Here is a 26,968-nt window from a genome sequence, read left to right as displayed (position 1 = left end):
CGCTTATAGTTGGGGTGGCTCCCGATAATACACCTTTCCTCTCTTTGTTCTCTTTTTTCTCTTATGTACATATAACACACTGAAACCAAAACTTCCAGAAAAACAAGATAAAAATGTACTTGCAGCACAAAGAAATCGTATTGTGTCTCTTCATCTTGTCTGCATGAGAAACACAGTGACCAATGGGATGAGACTGAGATAGTTTATGTTCATGTATAATGAAACAGTAAAAAAGGAAATTCACTTTGACAACTTGCCACTAAAGTTTACAGTTGAACCCGTCGCATACAGTACACAGCTGGGTTATAAAAAGCCAATTCCCAGGCCCTAAGCTGGGGGTTGATCTGAAACCTATTTACTGATTTTTAACAAACAAAAGCTGAAGCTTTCTGCCATTACTTTTTACAGTTACACAGTGTTTTAAACGAGATCAACTCATACAAATCTTTGACCTGTGCTTAGCCATGGTGTTGAGGTAGCCAAGCTATGTTTTCAGCACTGTCTGTGACTTATAACTTGACTCAGAAATATTTAACTGACAGATGTGTCTGCATACATCTTCTATTGTAAGGAGGCGATTATCCTCCAAAATCCATGTACATTCATTCAAATAATAAACTTTGGGGCAAATAACTGGTCAACAACATAGCCAACCATTGAAATATCAGCTTTAATCGGGGGGGACATGATGTAGCATAGGGAGCACTGACAGTTCATACCCTGCATGGGAGGGTTTGGAAAAACATGCAAAAAACATGCAGTTTCTTTGAAAGGGAGAACCGACCTACGTTTCTCCAATGAGCTTATGGTTTTTAGATAATCGTGTGATGATCTGCTTTTAAAAAATGATGATTTAAATCCTGCATTGAATAACATGTCCATCAGACGTCCGTGGTTTTTAGACTTTTCTGAGGCGTCAAAGAAAGGAAAAGTCCTGGCTGTGATGGTTTTGGAGGTCAGTCTGGCAGACGTTTATAGTTTTAACTTCTAGTTGTCAACTGTTCCTCTGCCTAAGAGCAAAACCCCAAAGACACTCATCGATTTCAGGCCACAATCACTCACTTTTCTTGTTATGAATTCATTCAAAGAACTCCTGAAGGACGCACCCTTGTAGACTTCACTGTTCAGTATAAGTTAGACCCTCTCCAGTTTGCTTACAGGTTGGGTAGAGACGTGGGTGACGCTTTTAAACATCTAGCAGAGGTCAATGCCCTTTTCCTTTTCCCTTTTATTGACTTCTCCTCTACTTTTACCTGCATCAAGCCGCATGTTTCAGCAGGAAGGTTAAAGAGCATTTACAGTTTTGACACTGGCATGATTTGCTGTCACATTTGTTGAGGATGAATGATTTTTTACTGGATGGATCTTCTCTACTGGATCTCCCCAGGGCTGCAACCTCTCTCATTTTTATTTATCTTACACACAAATGAATGCAGAAGCCAATATGACAGGCATCACATGATCAAATTTAATGAGGATTATTACGTCCAATGACTTTGAACATGGTCCTGTAGTGATTGATTCTTTTCTAGTAATAACCTTTTTTTTTTAACCGTTTTAATGTTGGCCCCACTTTTAGGAAAATGTTTTCTTTTATTGGCATTTTCTGTAAAACAGAGAAATTGCCTGCAGGGCAGGATAAAGATGTGCTGCAAAATTGCAGGAACAAGACCTCAATGACCCGTTTAAGGTCACGTCTTTGAAAGAAACAGATTTATCTCTACTGACTCAAACCATCCCTTGAGGTGTGAGTCTGTCTTACTTCCATCAGGGAACATACACTCATCGGCAACTCTATTAGGTATCTACACCCCGCTAGTTAAAGGTTAGACCCCCTTTTGCCCTCAGAACTGCCTTAATTCTTCGTGGCATACTTTCAACAAGGTGTTGCAAACATTCCACAGAGATTTTGGTCCATATTGACATGGTAGCATCACGTAGTTGCTGCAGATTTGTCAGCTGCACATCTATGATGCGAATCTCCCGTTCCACCAAATCCCAAAGGTGCGCTGTTGGATTTAGATCTGGTGACTGTGGAGGCTATTGGAGTACAGAGAACTCATTGTCATGTTCAAGAAACCAGTTTGAGATGATATGAGCTTTGTGACATGATCCTGCTTGAAATAGCCATCAGAAGATGGGTACACTGTGGCTATTAAGGGATGAAGATATCTATCTATCTATCTATATATATACTGTATATATGTATATATATGTTTATACAAAGGTTGTCAAAACAAATTAATTAATTGTAAATATATATACACACACACATATATATATCCGTTAACACCTTTGACATATTTATAGAACGTGCGCACATTAATCTAGTGTAAAAAGCTGATTTTGTGCGAAAAGGGTAAATTTCTGTTCACTCGCGTTAAATTGGACATCCCGTAGTGAAAATTGATTTCACGTTACGCCAGTAATTCTACTGCAACTGAATGTCACAGCTGAAATCGAGATGAATCAGTCCAGGCAGTGTTTTTACAATCTTCTATTGTCCAGTTTTGGTGAGCCTGTGTGAACTATAGTCTCAGTTTCCTGTTGTTAGCTAACAGGAGTGTCACCCGGTGTGGTATTCTGCTGCTGTAGCCCATCTTCTTCGAGGTTCCACGTGCTGTGCGTTCAGAGATGGTATTCTGCATTCCTTGGTTGCAACGAATGCTTATTTGAGTTCCTCTTGCCTTCCTATCATCTCGAACCAGTCTGATCATTCTCCTCTGACCTCACACATCAACAAGGCATTTTCACTGGATATTTTCTCTTTTTCGGACCATTCTCTGTAAACCCAAGAGATGGTTAACAAACAAAAGCTGAACAACCAGAGATGGTTGTGCGTGAAAATCCCAGAATATCAGCATTTTCAGTCAGGCACCAACAACCATGCCACGTTCAAAGTCACTTAAATCCCTTAAGTCTATTCCTGTTGTCTTCAGTCCTGTAAAGGACAGCATTTAAGTACATTTAGGTGTACTTATTCATATTATATATTATTGCTAGCTGCAAACCAAACCTCAAACCTTGATCCTTCACCATAGCTGCAGCTGTGCCTCAGTTTTTCAGGAACTGATCATCTTTTTATTACCTACAGAACTTCCATTATCCTCATTAATATCTTAATATTTATAACTGTGTATAATTGTGTGCAGAACATTTTCTTTCCTGATCTTTTACTCTGTGTGCAAATATTTTAGTGCTCCCCTTATCAAGTTACATATTTGCTGCTTTAGAAAGCCGAAATCTGTATGTTAATGCGTCCCTGCAGCACAGAGACTAACAGTCTTTTTTCTTATTTGTGTTAGAAATATTGATTTGTTTCACCTTTGTCAGAAGGAGATTAGAATGACTGCGTCAGTAGAATTATATCTGCTGCAGTTCAACAAAGTTTTTTAAGATTTTTAGTGTAACGTCAAAATCAAGCTTATAGTTTGATTATGGGTGTTTGATAGGTGACATGAAACCATTTATATGTCATGAAATTTTAAGACAAAGTATTTGGTTTAAAGGTTGAACATCTGTACTGCACATGTGTGTGTGGTAAGGTTGGTAGGGGTCACTAACAGTCATTTACTTTTGAGTGTCATGCTATTCAGGTTAAGAGCATGTGGTATTGACTGCTGCTGGATATGCTGCATCACTTTATACATTAGCCGCATACATTATACAAAAGCATCAAGAAGGCACTCAAATTCAGTCTGACAGCTTGTCGTTATGAGTTACAACCACATTCATTTCAGCTTGAAAAATAACGGAACTCTGGCTGACTGTACAACGCCAGAATTCATCGCAAAGGAAGATGGATGTTTGAGAAAAATTACAACAAACCGACCTCAAGCCAACAGTGTCGTGAACGCCAGCTTTCAGTGTGAGTATCAGAGGAATTAAAAGACTCCACCGCAGGTTTTTCCACATGCTGCAATTTAACAAATCATTCAGATTGTTCTACCAAGAATATTCAAAAGTTTGCAGCAGTATATGTCATTTTGAATTAATTAAATTGTTTTGCATTGTATGAAGATAAAAGTAGAAAACAAAAGAGGGTACTTACAGTGAGTCACGATTAATTCCTGAAACACACACATGTTAGGGTGGATTCATCATGGAATATTCTGCACAGTGGCAGAGTGGAACATGCATTTATCTATGCTTTTATCATCTCCTCAGACTTTTTCCTCATCTTTCTAACACATGTGCATTTCTCCTTCCATCCTTTCTTTCCTCCATCTCTTTATGATATCTTTGGTCAAAGCACACACAAATTGGTCAACATCAATTTCTTTTTAGGCTCTGTTTTACTACCATCTTAGTCATGAGGAATTTCATTAGTGACAGTGACCAGAGCTAGATTCTCTAAATGGACTCTTACATATTTAAAAATAGATTTATTAGACACATTTGGATCATTTTAGTAGCTTTTTTTCTCATTTAGTAGCAAACCACCATGCACAGTGACATGCTATGGATCTTAATTTAAAGACAAAGAAAACTTCAATCCTCATCAACTACACTGGTAGAACGAGGAGTTTCGTGATATGTTTACTGGATGCAAATAATAAGATTAAGATTTTCCTGAGTATAAGTACTGGCTCTAAGCTGATATTGCCTTTCTAAAATCTCTCTGTTCCCTTATTATGTTCACTTCAGTTAGCTGATGTTATCTGTTATATTTTTTTGTTCCATGCATTGGTTTAGTTTTTCTTAGACACGTTGGTTTAGTCTCTGTTCTGGTTTGGCTCAGTCCCTGTCTGATTTCTGATATCTAATTTTCTTAGCTTTCTTCTTTGTGTATACTGTCTTCAAGTCTTCAGTCCTCTTTATTAGAGCCTGTTCTGTTTGTGTACTCATTAGTTTCTAGCTTTTGCTTCTCACTCCCTCGTTCTGTGTGTATTTTTACTTGAGTCTGTATTCCTTCTGTGTTCTGTTTAGTTTCTGGTTGTTTTCAGTCTTTGGTTTGGTTAAGTTTCCCCCTACGTCTCAAGGTGTCCTGGATGTTAATCACTCACCTGCTGTCACTCAGGCTCATTAACCCACCCGTACATATGTAGCTCTCCAGCTCTTTCTGTGTTTACCAGTTGGTTGTTGTCTCAACCCCATGATTTTTATTTTTTGTTCCTGCATCTTCTTTGTGTTTAGCTTTTCGTTCATTGAGCACTTTGGTTGGGTTTTGCATTACCTTTTTCTGCAGTACCCTTGGCTTGATTGAATAAATATTTCTTTGGGTCATCATTAGTTTGCACCCAGCTTGTCTGCATTTGAGTTCACTATCATCACTCCTACTATGGATCACAACACCGCATCATATGTGTGCGGGATGGGTAACTGAATTAGAGCTCACAGTATTTACTGACCTTCAGTAACCCAATTGTTGTTTCCCCTGTCACTCGCCAAACAATTGTTCTTATATTTTATTTTTATTTCTTAAAACATGAATCCCAGGAAGAGTTGCTGCCAGGGAAGAAGTTCAAGATCAAAAAGATAATGAAAGTATTTTTCTTTTTTTTTTTATGTCTTAGGCAAAAGAAAGTGGTGCATCGTTCGTCTATGAAAAGATTTTGTGGAGATCACTGTGTTGGAGTCTTCCTATTGGTTGTTGCTCTTTCAAAATGTTTAAACGCAACGCTAGAAATGGGGAGGTTTAAATAATGAAATGTGTTTCCACTCTATGTAAGAGTGGAAACACAAGCAAACCACACAAGCCTTTGGCAAAAATCCAGAACTTACAGTAACATACAGACATAGATTTATACAGATCTCCTCTCTCCTGATCACAGAGACTCTGTTATAGCTACTTATCCTGAGTTTAAAACTCATCATATGCAAGACAGAGATGATCCCAAGAAGCGCAGAAAAGCCAGTTTGTGGGAACAGCAGATGGCCCAGATGCTGCTGTTGCTGGAGAGCGGTGTGCTTCAGTCAGAGTGTGAGTTGCAGGCTGGCTTTGCTTGTTGTTAGCACTCCACCGGTGATTTTCTAACAGAGCAAAACTCATGTTGACACACACACTTTTTTGACTGTTATCATGCTTCTTAGTCTGCCCACCATGTTTCACTCTCCTCAGGGTGATACCAGCCAGCTGAAGCAGTTGCACTACCAAATTCTCAAAGGTGATAAGAGACCAAAGCCTGATGTTTGGATTCCTCCCTTGACTTAGCGATTAAAAAACATTTTGAAAAGGAGAAATTGGGTGTTCTGAAGATTGAAAAAAATCAGTGGGCTGGAGGGTGAAGCAGTGAGCGTGTAAAACATAACTTTCAAGGGGACAAACAATCACAGGACTGGTTATAAGTAGTAGTGGTATAAGTGGGTGATGAGTCTGGTAACTGGTCCATTCAGGAATGTCACATTAGCAGCATGTTGCCAAGCAAGGTCAAATCAAGTCACAGAATTTAAAGATGGAAGATTAAACAAGAGCTTAAAGCATTCACGACATGACCTTTCTGTACAATAAAACATCCATTCATCAAATGCTTTTAAGCAGCAAATATCCCATCCCTGCTGGGAATGCTGATAAGGAATGGGAATCCCCAATTTAGGTCAAGTCAAATCCAATTTAAATAACAACATAAGGGAAGTTTCAGGGGTCTTGATTTATCTTTTGACCTTCCCTCACCAATTATTTTTATTAGCAGAATTAAAACATGTAGAACATTGATACCACACAGCAAAAGGAATAAAAAAGACCTTTCAATTTATCTTTTTTTTAGGTACGACTAACAGTGGGGTGTTATCAGTAACATGCATTTAACATTTTACCTAACATTTGAAAGTGGAGCACTATATTCTCGTATAACACCGGATAATAATGCACCATATTCGTATATTTTGTCATTAAAAACAATCCTGAGCCCAAATCTTTTAATTAAGTTTTCGGTCTTAAAAAAAAAAAAACTACAAATAGAGCTGATGAGAGTTACCACACTGATAAATAGTGCAGATAGAAGCAGATGCACATTTCCAAGCAGAGTTGAATAATGTGGGATTGTGTGGGATGTTTAGATTGCTCACCAGCAGACCTGCAGAAAATCAAGAAGTGACTCTTCAGGACTTCACGCTGCAGATGGTCACCATGCTCGTATCAAACTGCCCTCACTGGTGGACACTGACCATACGCAGTCCAGATGTACACAACATTTTGACCTAGTTTTCTTCTTGCTGTTTGTTTAAAGCTAGCAAATGCACAACATTTATACCATTTGACATTGAAAGTTATTTAACCCCTTTACACATAACAATCAGTATCTTTACAGATAGACCAGGATGCTCATTATGATTCATTAACATCAGTGCAAGTGTCTGACCACACAGCTGGGCTTTAAAGGCAATTAGCCTGAGTGATACTGAAAACATCTCCAGCTCAGCATGCAGCCATTTCTCAAAGGTTAGTGTTAGATTGGATCAGCTCTGTTCTCTGATTGGACCTCCCCTAACCCAACCACCAATCAAAGCAAAGCATTCTTTGTGCCGCTTTCTTCTCGGCTGATTCAATCCCGCCTCGGCCCTCTGTGGTGGCTGCTGAAGTTGTGAAAACTTTGCCCCCTGGAGCAAAATGGTGGACTAAATGAAAGAGGACACATACATAAATTGCTTGTTCAGAAGTAAGCTGTGATTCTGAACGTATGTATGAATATTACTTCAATTGTACAATTAAAATATTTTCAAGCAGTGCCCAGTTGTCCTGTACTGGTTATTACTCCTGTACATCTTAAACTGTTGCTTTGCTAATTGAATTAAGGACCAAATTGCATATTGTGAGAATCACATTTTTGCCCCAAATGTATTACATATTTTGTACATTTGATGGATTTGAAATGATGTGATCAAACTTTTCTGGATAGTTTTGACTGCTGATATTTGAATTTGTCTCTCCTGAGGCATGAATGAAGTTTCTACCCATTTTCCATTACAGACTGATACCGTGCACACCGTGACAGAGCCTGACCCACGCCGGATTTGCATCAACAAACACAGGCACTAATTAACCTGCCAGCTGGTGTTGTTATTGTTTCACAGCCTTATGAATATATCAATGGCTATATTACTGGGGAAAAAACGATTATTTTTGGGTAAAATAAATTGCATGAGGATGCAATGAGTTTTACCCTCTCAGATATGATATGTGTTAGTTGGGGGGTTACTTTGGACAAGGGGCATCTCTAGAGGTTTTTAATGACTGTGCAACTTAAACAAATCAATAAGGTTATAACTGTCCTTCTGCCAGTGAGAGTAAACAAGCATGATTACCTATTTGTTTTGGAGAGTGTCAGAAACTAAACCACTAAAGCATGGTGCCAGAGATATTCCACAGCTTGCAGATACCTTTTCCTCCTTGTTTGACACGTGAGCAGTTTTGAAACTAAAAATATCCCTTGCAGAGAGAGAGTCGAGTTAAACATGACTGTTTCGATTGAATATGCAGGAGTGAGTAAAAGCAAGTGTACCTGAAAGTACAGGAAGCTAGGCTTTTCTGCTGTAATGAAATAAAATAATATTTTGACGGGTTTTTTTGGGCTACGTCACTCAAAGGATGCACGAATGCATTTAATATTTCATATCACTAGCATATAAAAGATGACTGCTGATGAGCCCTGATCCTATAGGAAATTCTTGACACAGCCAGGTTTTATTTGTAGGGTTTGTGGATGTGGCTGTGAAATCAAATGATAAATATGATCTCCTCACTTGTGTAGCGAGCTGGAAAAGCCTTAACCTTCTGACAGGCGAGTCAAAGGACAATAGGAGGCACAAGGAGGACATCTCCCTGACACGCACATCCTTCTGTCCCTCCTTCCCACTCTCCTGCTGCTAACCTCTCTTTTCTGTCTCCGATCCTTCCTGTTGTTGTATCGAACGAATGCCAGGAGGCCTTTAGTGTCGAAGGACAGAGAACACTGGCCATTAAAGCATCATGATCTATTATCACTGGAGCAAGAAAACAAAAAAGAAGACTTACTATGAACATGGCAGTAAAAACCTTCTCACTCATACCCCTTTATGTCACTTTAAACACCTCTTCTGAGTTTGACCCTCTCCTCTAGTGTATTCTTAATTTCTGCAGAAGACTGCAGCGGGGAAAGACGGTTTATCTTCACTAAAACAACAATAGATCAAAGTGTTTGTCTTATTTTCCCTGCAGACCTATGTCTTAACATCGCCTATCTAAGATATTAATGCTGTTCTGAACAACTGCTGATGTTTGTGAACGCTCTCTGCAATGCCCACCAGTGTCTCCAAACGCTAACCAATATTTATTAGCTGCAATAGAAACAGGCCTTAAACACACTGTCTCTAGTGGGATCTATAAATGCCAGCTGATGATATCAAAAACCTGAAAATGCTAATGAATGTAACGCACTGCAGCGTTCACTGGCTGAGATGCGCTTACATGTTGAGGCTCAGTTTTCTTTTTTATTGTTCTCCCTTTTTAATTAAGAAGGCTCCACACTTTTAAACATGGTGGTCACAACATTTTAGTCAGTCCGGTTGGTCCTCATAACCCTGACCCCAATACAACGTAAGTGGTTCTTTGCTCTGGCCCTGCAAAGGCTTAGCTCTGAGCTAGCACTGTAACTACTTTACTGGAGACACTCCTCAAGTAGGCAAAGATGTTTTCTTCTTTAGAAAGTAACTTCACACCACTGTCAGAAACAATTGCCCTCTAAAAGTAAAACATTCAAATCTGTTTAGATGAAGTAAGAAATGTGTTCTGCTTGACCTTATAACCACACCAAAACATGTGTCACTGGGTGCATCGATGCAGCACGGTGACATGTTCAACCACTTGAGGTACTGTGCACACATTTTTAGGGGCTGGAGAGGCTTAAAATATACGACCTTCATTAAAATTTACTTTCATTCAGCTTGGCCTCCCGTTTTCGTGTCTTATCGTATACTTGTGCACTGTCCAACTGAAATAAACATTACAGTCTTTGGATAAAGTAGGTGAATGGTTTTCGAATCAGGGTCTGCTGTTGCGTGTTCCTACAGTGGTACTTAGCCAAGGTTTCAAGCCAAAACAATGTAGTGCTTTCCCTTTCTAAACTCCAGGGTTTCTTTTAGATGTGAAGTGATCCCCAGGAGCAATCTGGCATAAATTTGGCAAAAACATGTGATTGTAATCCAAGCACACTAAACCAAATTGCCTTAATATACCAGAGAAAGCTACATTTCTGTGCTTCTTTGCACTCATTGCAGCGATATCGGCTGTGCACTGGAGAAGAACCATTGCAACTAACAGTAAGACAAGGTAAAAAGTAGCCCACATTTAACATTTGTCTGTTGTCAGATACCTGGCTCTTCTCCAAGCCTCGCTCTGATTGCCTCTGAAGCGGTCAACTCCCAATCTATGTACCTGTAAATAATATTGTGTATACTGTACAGCTTTTTACACAACAAACAAGATAAGACAAGGATCAGTTAGCATTTAGAGAATTTGACCAACTCTCAACAAGGCTGCAGTTTATACCCCTTTTTCTACAAAAGTTACTAAGTAGAAACAGGTCTGAACACTAAAACACCAGGCGATTAAATCCTTTGTAATTCCTGGTAGCAGCCTGTTTGTCCTCTCTTAGACCTTTTCACAAAAGTAAGGTTCAGCAACTACAGCTTCTCAATATATCATGCAGACATCAAGTTCTGATAATTATGACTTTCAAAAATAGCTGTTCCCCGAATCCAGCATCTCAGCTAAAATGTCTATGCGCACCTGTGTCCTGTGTTCACATCAATGCCAACTGGTGCCAGAGCCAACATAAACCTGTGACCATGACAATATCCTTTCGTGTGATACTGCATGCCAATTGAACTCATTCCCACACAAAAGCCAGATATTAGCAGGTGTAAGTAGTCTTTAAATGTGGTTGTAATCATTTCACATTGAGTTCTATTTGAATTATATTCCTCTTCTGTATAGACTTATGTATAGGCTTGTTAACTGTGGGAAAGCCAGTGTTGAGTTTGTACACAAATGAGGCCAGAAAAATCGCAGGGGAATCGAGGCAACAAAAGCAGAAAAATAAGACAAATGTTTCCCTTTAACACAATAATCTCAAGACAGATAAAACATTTTAGAAAGTAATTCTGAATTCTTTAAATGCAGGATTGTTTGTCGTTTCTTTCTGCAAGGTCTGTGGACGCATTGCACAAATTGGCCTGATGGTGCTTTGAACTTGACAGCTTGTTAGGATGATTGACAGTTGCAGTGGTACGAACTGAATGATGAAGGGTGGAGCGAGGCTTCTGCACTTTGCTGACTCCAACGAAAATGTAAAACAAGTTCATGGCTATGTAGCCAGATAGGCTGCTGTGTTATAAACAGCAGCTATTTGTTGACTTTAATTAGTATTTAATTTCTTTATTTATACAGATTTATTACATCAGATTAATAGTGTAACTGTTATTAAAGTACACTATATTATTGCCAAGAAATGGGACTTAATGTGTGAAATGTATTGAAATTGAACACATTCTTACCTTTGCAGAATGAATTTGGCTTTGAGACAAATATGAGTCTAAACTTCAAAACTTTTTGCAGAGCACCGTGTTTGGGTGTAACAGCTGACTGTGAAAGATAAATTACATCAACGTCCATCCAGTGGGCTTTTGGGATCTCCTAAAATCAAAGCCACAAAGCACACCGAGCTCACTCTAAAATGTGGGTTAACCAGTTATAAAACCACCGTGCTGCAGTGGTGTTGCAAGCACTCCAGTGTTTTCATTCTTAAAACACAGACTAGATCTCACTCACATGCTTATTAGTATGAAATTAGATTGTATTGAGATGAGGTTGAATGTGGGTCACAACACATCACTGTGTGTGTGGGTGAATATGGGTCAGAATACATCATACTTCCCCTTAATCTCTCTCCTTCCCTCCCATGTGGGATAGTTGGCAGAGAGACAGATTATCACACCCTGCTGGCCCATATTCTTACTTTCCCCTTGTTTAATCATCCAGCTCTTTTTATTTCGTTCATCTCCTAATGTCCCTTGTTTTTGTCGTGATCACTTTCTCGGGTCGTTTATCACTATAAACAACTACTGACGCACTAATAAGACCTAAGTCAGAAGACATTAACAGTCAGGAATTATGTGAATAATGTGGTTTTAAAGCAGAGGATTTCGTTTTTTGGTGCAGCGTTTATCCAACTTGTCTAAAAATTTGGTATCTGACAAAGCAGCAATTTTTTTCACTTGTTTATTCTTTATTCTGCTTGTTTTTGGAATCAGTTTGGAGTTCACACTTTGCATGTGAGTTTGTTTCACAATTAATTTCCAGGCTGTGATTGGATTCTGCTTTTTTCCTTATATTTCATCTGAGAGGTAAATTACAGCACAGTAGGAGTCTAATCAATCACCAGATTTACCCCTCAAAGGACCTCGAGGTCCCTTCAGTGTGACACCCTGTATCGTCACAGGTAGATAAGGAACCCTTAAACATGGAAGAAGAGCCTCATCTTCAGCCTCAGTTCCTTGTGCTACATACTTCCTGCAAAGCAAACACACCTCCATCACGAGTATGAACAATTAGATCCTGAAAAGAATCCTGCTGTTTTGCTACGAGTTAATAAAAAAAATGTTAACATCGTCCTCAATGCATTCAGTAAGTGGTTTAAATACATAATAATTTGAAATCTAGTTTGCATTTAGATCACAACATACCAATGAACGAGGTTGTGAAGCGCATGCACACAGACTGAAAGGAGCACATACATTATTCTCACCAGATTTCTAAATCTCAATCATTGAGAATCTTTAGATGTGCACAAGCCTGATTTTTTTTCCATGACACTACTTGAATTAATAATTTGCATGTGTAATAAAAACTGTTTCCATGAGAAATTATTGGTAATTAAAACAGCAGCGAAAAAGAATCCCAAAATTTGGATGCTTATCAGAAAAGTGGAAAAAAAAGGGTTTTATTGTAGAATTACGAACAAAACCACAACTGCTGAGTGGAACAAATAGTTATGGAGGCTATCAGTTACAGTCAGAGCAAAGCAAAGGAGCCTTGCAGAGTAATAAAGCAACAGTCCGACTAAAACAACAACGACACCAAAGCAGCCATCCTTACGACTCCCAGCTGCAGCTTTTTATGGCACCGTATCTCACAAAGGCAAATAATGAAAGGCCTGATGAAACAAAGCTCACACACATTTATCCTTAATGGAAGCTGCAAAAACTATATTGCACATATTGATATAGAAGTATGAGTGTAAACAATTATTTAAAAAGCAAAACGAAAAGTTAAACACATAGTCTGTGTCTGTATGTTCATTTCAACTTCATGATATGTGGTTGAAAGTCTGACTTCATATGACAAACGTGTGTTTTGTGCATGGTCTGAATAGTAAATAAACAGATACTCTTATTCATACAATAATTTGTTCATAGTGTCTTAATGAACAGGTGCACTGGAGGCCTCAGGGATTTACTAGATGTCCTTTGGTCTGGTTGTGTCAACGCACAGAACTACGGAGAAAGTGTATGAATAAATGATGTCTAAAAATGTGTGTTTCTATTTCCTTTTTAAGCAAATCTGCATCACACAAATGTGGGATGGCTCTAACACATCTGTGGATTGAACCAAACTGAAAATAAATCCTGCCGATGACTGCAGTGTATCCTTCTGTGATTGGTCAGTCATCTCTGTAAATCCAGCTTTGATTGCTCAGTAAAGACCATGCTTTTGCTCATGATTGGTCTGTGATAAAAACAATTCTGATTGGTGAACAAGCCTTTCAGGGAACAACTTAAATCCTGCTATGATTGGTAAATAAAGACTGCAGGAAATAGGCTACAATGTTTGATCCATTGACACACACGATCACTATAAAGTTTTATTCTCTTCTTTCTCACCTATGAAATGAGCCTCAGTGTTTCTGAATGTTCAGATATTCTAAGCAACAGAATAGCTTCCCCATGAGTATCCACTATGACGCTATAATATCTAGAAAAATATAATATTTTTAGTTTATAGGACTTCTAGCAATTCTGCATCACACAAAATATCTTTGTTCAATGTTTGTTTTCTGTTGGCGTGTTATTGGATGTTAAACCAACAGACCGTGGATAAATAATGACTTCTGAATTAACTTTTACAATGTTGTAGTCACAACACATAAGCTTATTTTGATGAACCAGACAAAAGAAACGCATTGTCAGCACCACTTAACTGACAATCACATCTCCTTATCAAGTTACTATGAAACATAATCTTTTGCTTCAAAACACATTTGCTGTTGCAGATTAATTACACATAAACAGAATCTCCCTGAGACAGGCTGATGGGAAAGAGGCTGGGCATCACTGCAGTCTTCAAAACACTGTACAATAAATTCTATAACATCATTATCACCTATGTGGCCTGACTGGACACCTAAAAGCTGTGAAATTGGTCTGTTATTTTAAAATAAAAAAACAATAGAAGTTGAGCTCACAGCTGAGAGTTTAACATGCAGCTACATGCCCAACTGGGAAACCTCAGTGAACATACACATCACAACTTTACTGGAAATGTAACTTCACAAGGCTTTGATGGTTCTTTATGAAAGATATCAAAATGTATTGCTGTGGATTTCTATGTCAGAGTTTCATGCTGTATTTCGTATCCCACAGACTCTGTTTCAAATTGGCACGTCCCAAACACTCAAGCATCAGTATGATTTGTTGAAAATCTTCCTGTTTCGGCCGGTCTATGAGACAATCTGCAGGGAAAGTGTTTCTATCTGTTTTTCTGCCAGGTTGCAGAAGTATGATTACACCCAATCCAGTCAGCGCCTGTGGCGCAGGAGTGAATGGAACAGTCACATAAATAAAAGCCAAAGTAGTCATAACATCATATCACAGAAAGCCATTTCAGATGGCACGAGAGGACTGATCTCTTCTTCTCTGACCCTCCTCAACTCTGACTCTGTCTCTCTTTCAGTGTGTGAATCACTGTCTAGGCCTTTTAAGTCTTTTCTTCTCTCTCAGTCCTTCTCAGAAGTGCTGTGTAGGGGAAACTGATGGGTGAGAAGAGGGTGGTGGAGGGGCAGCAAAGGAGATGATGAAACAGATGAGGGAAAGGGAGGAAGAGGTGCTGTTTAATCATGTTAAAACACACACCCTGCTGTGTAGCTTTTTCCCCTCAGGGCACTGACACACATGTACCAACACTTTTATAGATCAGTGATGCTTAATAACATGAAGTGTGACTTGAAATGACGCAGTATTGTGCAGCGCCAATCCATCTCAGGATTTTAACAGTTGAGACATTGGCTCACTAACAGCCTCTCTGCTTTGATGTTCCATTAATTCAGCAGGTGCATATAAATTCTATTGACATTTTATCAAATTTTAAACAGATATACCATCACTGTGGTCATTCATTAGAATTGATCTTTTTAATCAATTTGAAATTTGTGGAATTATTTGCTGAACTTCATCAGTGAATCTCAGGTTTTTTTTTTTTTTTTTGGCCAGCTCTATAAACCCACATTGTTTATGTTTATTTCAAATACTTTCTTTCTTATATTACTGTATTCTAAAGATTAAATCAAAGATATAGATTGTCTGAAACTGTTTGCAGTTTTGAACCATGTGATTTTCACGTGCAGACATTTGGTCCAAACTTTGTCCATAGTGGCTGTTTGGGGAGATTTTCTGCCTCTCAGGAGGCAGGACTTTGGTGCTGGGTTCTCTAAAATCTTCCCAATACATGCCACTGTGATAAAAGTGTCTTCAGCAAGACAAGTTTAAAAGAAAAGTTTAAAAATATCAATAAAGTCTTCAATTTAACTTCCATTTAATTCAAATTTCAGATCCCTACCAGTTAAATTCATATTGCAATTATCTGAAATGAAACTATGAGTAAAAACTGATTTATCAATACAAATGAATCATTTCAGAACTGTCCTGTCCATCCCATCCATCCATCCATCCGTCCATCCATCCAATCGTCTCGGTGACATTGAACCATTGACCAATATGTCCATTTTCAAAAGACAGAGCTAATGAACTGAAGAGGACGATGAAGAACGAATGTACTGAAGTCTGAGGGAGCCAGTGTTAGTTAATACTGACACCAAAGACATTAGCAAAGACTTTTACCCTCCTTCTTCTTACCATCACCCTTTTCTTATCTTTTTAACTTTTCTGATCCACCTTCCTCTCATCTCCTGCCCTCCCACTTAACCTTAAGACTCTCGCCCAAGTACTGATTTCCCTTCTTTCTCTTTGAGCTTCATCGTAGATAGATGGATGAAAAGAAAACAGAGTCACAGTCTCAAATCAGGTTTCTTTCATCCTTTTTTTCACTCTCACATGCACAAACTTGACCACCTGTGGTGTGTATTAATTGTCTGTGGGCTCTGATCGGGGGTTAGCGAGCTGGAACAGCCGTGATATTTGCTGACCTGCCGGGCCGTGAAATCTCCCTGCACATGCACACGCCTCATATCCATTTAAATAGATTTAAATAAACGACCTTACACTGTGACTAGATTGGATGAGAGCACAGGCAGGTGGATGGATGGTCGGTCAAAGACAGATAGGTGGATGGGATAGAGGGTAAAATGCCATTAAATGCAGTTTTTCCTCTTATTTCCATAAAGCATGGGAATGTGATGATTGATGGCTCGGCATTGGGAAGGAAAGGCATTGTGCAGCGCTGATAGATGGATAGATGATGTGTGCAGCGAGGGGGAACAGAAGGAGATTCCATTTCAGATCTTCCCTCATCTGATGCACACACATGCCAGTGCTCTAATATGTAGATAGTGTTTAGCCTTTATCTTCAGCGGTGATATGAGAGGTGGGGCATGAGCACAAATACATAAATGAAAACAAACACAACACACACCTAAACCTGCAGGTATTCACACACAGTAAATGTCAGCTAAAACATGGGATGCACACAAATCCTTGTTAATGTTTCTGCTTCTTTGCCTTTGACTGTTGTACTAGTATTAAAAATGATACTGTAGTTTGTTTAGTTGGTTTAAACTCAACATGTGTAAACATATATTGAACAAACATCTTCACTGACAGATGTGGATGTTTTTGTGGACAGCTGGGGACTGCATGCCCTTCACAAGGATGAAGCAGCAGCAATCCTCAGGCACAAAACTGTACTTGCCTCCTTTACACAGAGACATTGAAAAATAATGAGCCTGAAAGCGGAATGAAAGGAAAACGTATGTATAAGCATATAAAATGGTAGAAAACTAAGACACACCTTCATCAATTACACTAAACGTTTTTACAAAACTTGACTTATGTGTCAAATTAGGCAGATGGTTTTGTATTTTTCTTGTGTTTGTCCATTTGTTATCTTAATGATGTGGAGTATTATTCAGGGTCACGATTCCTAAGGTTAAGTCATGACAAACTAGTACCAGAAATACAAGAAATTATCATATGTGGTGGTAGCTAGCAATGTGTTAAAAATACAAATCAGTACCATGGACGCCACGCTTATGGGATGTTAATTAGCAGGTAGGTAGGTTGAATCAACCCAAGTGTCTTGTTCTGCATCCTGACCTCACCTCAAACCTGACTATAGTATTTTAGTATTTTGCAGTCGTATAAATGAAGTACATGTAAAATCTTCAACCTTTTCACTACTGTCAGGGGCAAACTTGTCACTAATCTAGTACCAAGACCAATGGAGATGAGGCTTGCTGTTGTCCTTAATGCCGCCACGTTTAAAAAAAAAATTATTTGCCTGGCAACCTGTCCTGAGAGGCTGTGGTCATTTAACATTGTTTGATCTAGTAAAACTTGACAACTTGACGGCTTTACTGTCTGGTAATAAAAGAGCACAATCACTGCAGAAATGTGGAATTAACTGACAAGCAGCACTGCGTCCAAGATAACTGTAAATAAACTGCGTGGATGAAACATAAAGCTAAATACTGTAACAATCACTTACAATGCGGCATAACACCCATCTAGGGAGTGCCATGTGTAGAGTTGCCTTGTCTACATTTGTTTGTAGTTACTAGCCTGCATTTGTATGAAAGTCTCCTCTGTTGGAGGGGCTGAAGCGCAGCAGAGAGGGACATGCTTCTGGAACATATCCAGCTTCTGGATAAATAATGTGTAAGGGACATAAAAAAAACAGTTGATGTGGACAGTGATCTGTCTGAGGTGTGTTGAACTACCTCGTTTGATTTCATCAAATGATGAATAACAGCATGAAAAACACACAGATTAATGCACATTATTATAATGCAGATTTATTACTTTTCGTTTGTCATTTCACATTATTTAGTCTGAAAGACATCAGCATCCTGTCCTCATTCTAATCTCATTTTACACTTCAATTTACACCAAAACATTTTAAATGCATCAAAACATTTTGACACGTGCAGTGTGTTTGAAAATGGTGTGCAATTTATATGCAGCGATGTCACATTGAAATACTGTATTTTTCTATCGCAAGTGTACAAATTGAATCTGACACGACTGGGCTCGGGAAGTGGTCTTTTTGTAGAATTATAGAGGACAGTGTAAAATGTCAACCTGCACAATACACCACATGAAGAAATACCTTGGCATAGAGCCGTCTATCCCAAAGCTTTTTATCTGTCTCCTCACTCTGTTCTTTTATTCATCATTCTATTTCTTTTCCTAGAAGGGAAGCACTGTTGGTGGAGGTCTAAACGCCCTGAAGGGAATGGAGAGATTTCAGGTGCCAAGGGAGAGAAAGAAAGAGTCAGAGAGGAATGTGAATAATAGATCAGACAGGGGAAAGAAAGTGAAAAGAGTCAGGAGGAAAGAAAAGGGAGACGTTAAGGGTAGGAAAAAGGGAAAGGTGAATAGAGAGAAAAAAGAAACAGATATACATAAATGAGGAATCAAAAGGGCAAAAAGTCGGAAAGCAAGTCAAAGTGATTCATGAGAGTGGGAAAGAGGGAGGAAGGAGGGCAGATAATTTTCTTGGAGGGCAACCATGACAGCAAAACACAGCATCTGTCCATCCATCCAGTCATCCATCTGTTCCTCCCTCCTTTCCTGTCTCTTTCCTGCCTCCAGTGTGGTCAGGAGTTCTTGCATAAGACAGCAATTCATCTTTTATTGAGATGAGAAGCTTCTATAAATATGTCTACCTTGTTCTCTAAAGTTCCAAAAAAAACTCAACCTGTAATCCGGCTAAAAATAAGCAGAGGATACCCATAACAACAGCAACAAAGCAATGATACTGTACAAGCACACGAGACACCATCTCTGTTCCTTTAAAAACTTCATAGGAAGTGTGTGTGATAAATTATCAAATGACTATTTAAAAAAAAAAGTTCAATCATCTGTATAGATTTGCAATTTTCAGACCCTGGGTCTGTGAAATACAACACAGACTAACAAATCAGTTTCAGCTAAAGCAGAACTTTACAATGTAAAAAAGTTGTACAGTCTGGACATTTAATTCCTTTGTGGCATTTCTGTTTGGATTGATTTTTAATGTTTGGATAAAAAAGTAATTAGCAAATTAACAAATACCTTGTAAGTAGGAATTTTATCCTGTTTTCTTCTTCATTTATGACCAATATTTCATCTAATGTTCAACAGAAAATTGATGCACATCTTCAGTAACAAAAACTTTTTATCACCACGTTCTAAAGGAAGGAATGACATTCTGGATGTTATTATCATCCAGGATAAATTGCACGCTTTGTCTTGAAGTTATTCCCTGTGTAATACAATGGACTAAATAGGGGAAAAATTTAAACAAGAAGAAAAACAAGAGACTTGTCACCTTACCTGAGCAGATCAATTTCATCAGCATGAACCCCCCTTCACAGTGTTTCCTATTGGCGCATCTCAACAGGCAGGAAGCCAACCTGAACTGCTCTCTACCACACAGTGCTGCTGTATATGTGACGGCAAAGACAGGGAGAAATAGAGACAAGAGGATCAGCACATTAGTGAGAAGAAAACAAGAAGGAGCAGGCCCAAAGAGAGCAGGCAAAGACAACGAACAGCAGGCGGCTTGATGGCGAACGAGAGATATAAATGAAAGAAAGTGAGAGAAGCTGTGTTGTTTCAGAGAGGAAGGGGGAGGGAGGGAGGCAGCAGAGACTGATGTGCGAGTCACAACCTCCAAGCCCGGCTGTTTATAAAGCCTCAGGCAATGTGTGTGTGTAAGTGCGTGCAGGTGTGTGTGTGTGTGTGAGGCAGTCAAGTGGCCGCCCACACCAACCTGTGACTGCATGTGTGTGCACGCTTTTGTATGTGCGTTCATTGCTGTTTCCGGAACATGGCCACAGGGTTGAAATGTTCCAATCAATACCTCAACCACACACACTCACACATACACACACATGCACACAATTAATATTGTTTTACTACATGGGTGTGATTTTTGCCATTATACTACAACTATGACTAAAAATGTCATCCTAAGAAACGTGAGTGTTAGTGAAGGAGATGGACGAAATGACAACGCATGTTCACTCAAGCATTCTTTTTTGGAACAATTTTCTGGGTGATTTGCTTGAGCATTTTCATTTTTGTGACTTTCTGCTTCCACTTCACCAGCATTTCATTCATTTTACTGGTTTAGTCAACTTTAAGCCGAATATTTTTGCACAACAATCATTTAAACACAAGATTTAGTTCAGGTTTAACTCACCTTTTTGTTCTCTGACCTCTTACAGAAACCAATGAGCGCTCTGATGGAAGAATCAGACAACTCCACCAAATGACCTTCTGAAGGTTCACATTCTGTTAAATATTTGAGAGTCTGAAATCTGACCAAAGTTTTGTGTATTAGAACTTTTTGTTTTCTTCGTTCCACTTCAATCAATCATCTCAGGTTTATCTTGTGTATCCAACTGTTCATACGTCAGCTCAAGCTAACTCAATATTCTGCAGCTACAACAGTAAAATGCTGCTCTCACATTAATCAATACTAATCCTAGATTGTATATAGAGATGTACACCTGGGGCCAGATGCATAAAACTGTGTGTAGATTTATGACTAAAACTGTGTGTATGCACACAAGTGGAATTGCTTTTTCGTGTGGTTTTTCTGTTATAAAACTTTATTGAGAAACCATGTGCATAAACCTTATTTCTCCCATCCATTTTAAGCCATGAATGGTTACAGATACACCTAATGTTTCATTTGCATATCAAGACAGCTTTTGCACTAGAACTATATAGGCCCGATAATGAAAGCAACAGAAAAGATCGAGCACAGTTTTTCCTGATATGAAACTGAGACACTCATCATCAGTGAGAATCAGTTTCACTTGGTGATCTCAGTTCTGTAATCACGAGCAGACAAAAAACAGGTGAGCAGCTCTGTAAGTTCAGAGCAAACAACCCTGCAGAGGTACAATAAAAGAAATGGTCGAATTATAAGACAGCAACCAAAACGCACATCGACAGTGGGGGACTGACAAGTCCTGTTCTATCTGCAACAGATGGATGCACAGTCTGCACAGTAGACAGTCTGTGTGGAGAGGATCAGTAAGGAAACAGATCATCGTATGTTTTAAACAGCCGTTTTGAAGCATATAAGACAAGCTTGTGCCAGAAAAATCTGAATGGGCTTTTGAATATCCCTTTCCTTCTTTTGGTCTCTTTAGGGAGGTCTTCTTGTGTGTTGTCTGACCCTGAACTATAAAAAATAACCCATTCGAATATAGCTAAATTGAAAAATGAGGTCTTGTGAATCCAAAGAGAGCCCCTTACTTGCTTAAACTTAACAGGTTTACATCAGTAAATTACCAGCTCTTAATTATCAACAAGTCCGTTTGATTGGGATTTTACTGCTCCTTGTAGACTGTTCTGGTTATTGTTGAAATCTGCTGCTAGCTGCTTTGAGTAGCTGTAGCTGCACACTCACATTGGTGCTGGTTGATGTTGTTTATTATTTGCACCAAGTGCAATTTTTTGCCAGGTTTTGTAAAGAAATGATCCAGGATAATTAGATAAAAGATCTAAATACTACATCAACCGCTGATAAATACCATCATGATTGCCATTGACGTTCTTCACGGCTTGTGGCATTTTAAAGCACTTTCCATAGACATAAAAACTTTAGTGAAAAGTGACTCCCACAGCCTGCCCACTTTATCTGGTGCTATTTTTACCAAAATCAACCTTGTTCTAACTTTTCGCGCTGTGTGTTGGTGGTGCTGTTTAGAGTTTACCTTAGGCCAAAGTTTAGCATTAATGTGTTACTGGGCCTCCTCCATCTTTTATGACGCCCTGTCCTCCCACCACACTCCAGTCAAACAGTCATTCTTAAAACCTTTTTTCTGTTATAAAAAGTTTGACTGATGGTCAGGCTCTTTTGTCTGGTGTTCAATTAATTTCTACTAATGAGCGTCTTTGTCCTCTTAGGGATCATCATAAACTGTCTGTGAAGCCCAATCGGATGCAACGTGGTGACGTTCTTTGAAGAGAAATGAGTTGGATAAACACACTGTCACTGCCAAGTCAACGCGATGACATGTTGTGATCCTCTAATTCTGCTAAATTATTAAAATAGATTGTAATAACTTACTTCCTGTCCACACACATTGTGTGTGTGTGTGTGTGTGAGTCATGAACCTACAATGCATTCTGCATCGTTGTTACATAACTGTCCCTGCTCACATAGACAGATATTACAGACAACACACTTTGGCAGCTAGACTGAACTATCCTTCTTCTCTTCCACACACACACACACACACACACACATACACACACAGTGGGCTGTTCTCACCCCGGTACTTGTACAGTTGAGTGTTTTTGTGTCATTGTGAAAGAACAGAACTCACAGGATTAGTGTCATCTCTAATGCAGTATGAAGACGTGAAGCTAACCGAGGAACTGCTACACTAAGAGTTGTATATCAGTTAAATAACAAGACATAAAATACAAGAATTTTTATGAGGAACTAGTGTGGTCGCTTTTGACCTCATATGTTGTAACATTTTTGCTTATGTTGTGATAGAGATGTGTTTGCATTCTTATATTTGTGAACAAAAGAAGATCCTTTTACTGGATTTTAACACATTCATCCTTTGAAATAACCTATTTCAATGTGATAGTCGTTTACCTGAGAAGAATATTCTCGTTATGATATGATTTCTCCCACAGTTGGTTTGCTCGTGGTTGCCAACACAAGACAATTCCCAATTTCTCAAAATCACACATAAATGTCCTCTGAGAGAGTTGGTCAGAGACGAAAGGCTTGTGAAACCCCAACTGGACAGGCAGTGCAGAAAATGGTGTAAATACTCTAGATTTCACAGGCAGCCACAGAAATTGTGCTATGACATTAGATTGCAACAAAAAACATCTTAAGGGGAGTTTGAGGTTAATAACAGCGTGACTTTGCCACAAAGTAGAACCCATACTGTACACATTGCTTCTAGCTTTGGTGGGAAAACTGCTTTACTCACAGTGCAAGCCTTGTGATTGTCCCCAGATTAGACAATAGTCAGCAATGATGGAAGAAAATAACAAGATAGTGAGAGACAGGGCCAGTTAGAGAAAGAGAAACTGTAGCCACAAGGGCAGTCCATCATTTCTTCATCTTTCTTCCTGGTATTCCCCCCCTGTGATGCTCTCTGATGTCCCTCTTTCCCTCCTCTCATCCATCTCCTCCTTGCTTTCTTTGACAGTCCATTTGGCCCACACAGCTCTGTCATCCATTCAACCTGTCAGTCCTGTCTATGGCACCAATCTCACAGCAACTCGCGCTTGTGGCCGGGCAAGCAGGAATTGTGGTTCGAGCATCCACGCCACTGCTAAAACCCCATGAGTTCAGTTTCCATAACGGCTGTGTAACCAGTCAGCCACAGAGAAAAGAGCTGAGTTTTGGGCCTTGCGGAACAGCACATTTATCCCTGGTTTTGGGGTTTTAACACAGTGTACTTAACTTTTCAGTTGATGCAACAACTCAAAACCTATTATTACTTCCTTTTCTCTGTGCTATTTTGTACCAATTCAACGAGTTGTATAAAATCAGACATTTCACAAATTTCCTTTTGGGTGAAGGATCTGAAATATTTGAGAGTCCATATATATATGACAGAAAATAACAGTTTAAAGTTTAATTTACAGAAGCAACATTGGCTTCATGAAATTCTAAATTGACAGTAGGTGTGACTATATGGTTGTTTGACCCGCGACCCGACTGACGGATTAAGCAGGTATAGAAAATGGATGGATGGACGGACTTGTTGAGCTTGTGATGAACTGGTGATCTGTCCAAAGTGTTCCTCACCTCGCACCATACGATGGCTGGGATAGGCTCCAGCCTCCCCATGCAACCCTCGGCAGGATAAAGTGGGTATAGTTCAAGGATTAATGGTTGGCTTTGTGAAATAAGAAGTTAAGGCTATCTGAGTTCCTGGAAGACATGGCTGACTTCGTCACTGTGAACATAACTGCTTAGTTCTCACTGCATATTTTGGTGGAAACAGAATGAATAAGATGTAAAGATGAGTAAAGTTCACACTTCTCCTTCCTTGGTGTCTTGTATTTGCACTAACAGTCACAGAAAAGGAAGGTTTGCACAGTGTTGGGCTCAAATATTGAACCTTCCAAAGGTATTGTTTCAGTCTGCAAGATTTTGTTCAGGCAAGCGTCAAAGAGAAAAGCCAACACTTCATGTTAAGGCAGGTAAAGAACTCGATTCACTATCACCTGCTAGTCAGCCGGTAGCAGCAAAATGGAATGACAGAACATGTCCATCATGTTAAGAGTTTATAAATAACATAGTCTCAGAAGAGTTTACGTAATTGTCATGAAACCTATTTCTTAAAGCTGTTAAGAAAGGTGTAAATACCCTTAAATAATAAAAAAAGGACAGGTTATGTGATGGAGCTGCACATAACTGTTAACTGGGAGATCCAAGTTCATCTCCTGTCCGACCTGATACTTTTCAGCTTACTTAAGATGGAAACTTCACTTTTTGGTTAAGTTTAATAATTAAAACTACATGGTTCTGAAGGGTTTTTCTGACTCCCTGGGGGACAAGTCTGCATCACCGATCTGCAACAGACAGAAACCATGATGCAGACTACAGTAATCTGCCACAAATAATCATTACTCTAAGAGTTGTTGTCACAATATAAAGGCACAATTCTCGTCCATCAATAAATATATGACAGTTTTTATTTTGTGCCTCTTTCACATCTGATGTTGGACAGGGCTGATATGGCCCATACAATCACTCTCATCTAATATAAACCAGACACAGCAAAATACATTAAACACGTGTAATTTATATAACACTACAAAGGATTCTGGCAAGCTAATAAAGAAATAATAAAAATCTATGTATAAAATGAATTATGAGTTGTGTGTAAATATATTATAGAAAATATACATAGTACTAGTTAAAAAAAATAGTCTGAGAATAGTCTAATACTGAGTGGGACCGAAATATTTGAAGTTTAAAATACATACATAATATATCGTGTTCTAGTAAAACTCCCTTCTTTGTATCTGCAACAAGCCATGACAGACACTATTTATTGTACATTACTTAACCTTAAAGATCACTACTGTGTTGTACTTGTATTTTAAACTGTGAAAAACAGCTCTTTATAGCCACATCCAGAGGCCGATCTTGGTTTTTGTATTTGTTCACAATCACAGTTTAAGTGTCAGCCTAAAGACAAGAGACTTTCTGTAGCATCGACCTTCACAGTTGACTGAAAAGAGGCACCTCTTAGATAACCCTTGGCAAGGCTTTAATACTCTCTGGGGATCTTAGCACTAAGAATGCTGTCTTGTCTCTGTGAGGCTGTTTCAATCAAGCCACAGAAAAAAAGCACATATGAAGACATGAAACACGTTGTTATATCTCTTTTATTATCTATTTTTTTCTGTCCAGCTTGTGTTTTGTTTTAAAAGGTCTTCACCTGTTGAGATTTTCTCGTTTGCAGACCTAAATATAATTTATGTAAATTAATTTCATAAATGGATCACATGCATGCTAACATTTGACCAGAAGTCCTCTGTGTTACTGTTGCTATGTGTGTAGGGTTGTAAGGCTACTGTACTTCACTGCTGAAACAGAGGAATCAAAGTGTGTGGGAGGAAAACTGAGCGAGAGAAAGATCTGTCTATGCAAAATCACTATAACACGCCCAGAGGGACCTCCAGCACGATTGTGATACCAAACAGTAAATTTGTGCTATGTTTAATTACTTCCTACAGTGTGTGTGTGTGTGTGTCTTTTAAATATGTTGGATATCTTGCATTCATATTGTGTAGATGTGTCACATTGTTAAGCAAAAAAATTACCATAGAGGAGACCTTCTGCTCATACTCATTTAGAAATACTGTTTTACTTATATCTTTACCAAATTCCATATGTTTAGAGCAGTAGAGTTACGGTTAGAAATGCAACAATTGGTTTCTCATATCATGTAATTGCAGTATAATTTATTGCAAGTGAAAGGAACATGACTTCTATGTCATGAGGCAGCTTTGAGAGTAAAACAATGCATCAGAATTTTACAGTCATTAAAGCTTTTATATTCCTTTTTCTTACAACCAGCTCTCTCTGAACATTTTTATCCTCTGAGGATCCATTCTCTGGCTTTGGCTACAATGCAAACTGAGGAAAATCTGAAAACGTTTTGATATACAACTGCCGAGAAGAGCCAATGGCTTCTCAATGTTGAGATAAGTCAGTGTATGAATAAAGCCTCTGATTTTTAATCACCTAGCCTTTACTTATGGTGATTTAGCCATATCAGTTAATTTTTTGTAGACAAACAAACAAAAGAATAAGGCAAAATTTTGCTTCATATTGTCAAGGGAGTGTTTTCAACTGTAAGCAATTTGCAGAAAATTCAATCGTCTACATCCTTAACTATTCACATAAAGAAAATTTAACAAAGGTGCCCAAACTTTTGCATGCAGCAATATGTGCAACTAAAATTGAGAGGGAGCAAAATACTATGCAAGAGAAACGCTCAAGTACAAACGTATTTACTTGGACATAATCCATACATAGCTTACAGTAGGC

The 26,968-nt window shown here is 38.7% G+C and overlaps 1 protein-coding gene across 2 annotated transcripts in view; it reads right to left on the bottom strand.

The window, feature by feature from the left end:
- The window catches only part of bean1 (brain expressed, associated with NEDD4, 1), a 47,077-nt gene that overhangs the window by 19,327 nt on the left and 782 nt on the right, over positions 1–26,968 (bottom strand). For both annotated transcript variants that reach the window (XR_011917001.1, XM_072390578.1), the window contains exon 2: positions 19,741–19,848. Coding sequence is in view for 1 of the 2 variants with exons in the window: in XM_072390578.1 (XP_072246679.1) it covers positions 19,741–19,765 (25 nt within the window). In the remaining variant the exon portion in view is untranslated. The remainder of the gene's footprint in view (positions 1–19,740; positions 19,849–26,968) is intronic.

The sequence above is a fragment of the Leuresthes tenuis genome, unplaced genomic scaffold, assembly GCF_036924035.1.
Source record: "Leuresthes tenuis unplaced genomic scaffold, fLeuTen1.0.hap1 SCAF_8, whole genome shotgun sequence".
Taxonomy (NCBI): domain Eukaryota; kingdom Metazoa; phylum Chordata; class Actinopteri; order Atheriniformes; family Atherinopsidae; genus Leuresthes; species Leuresthes tenuis.
The sequence above is the reverse complement of the archived record's forward strand: the minus strand, read 5'-3'. Positions and strand labels throughout refer to the sequence as shown.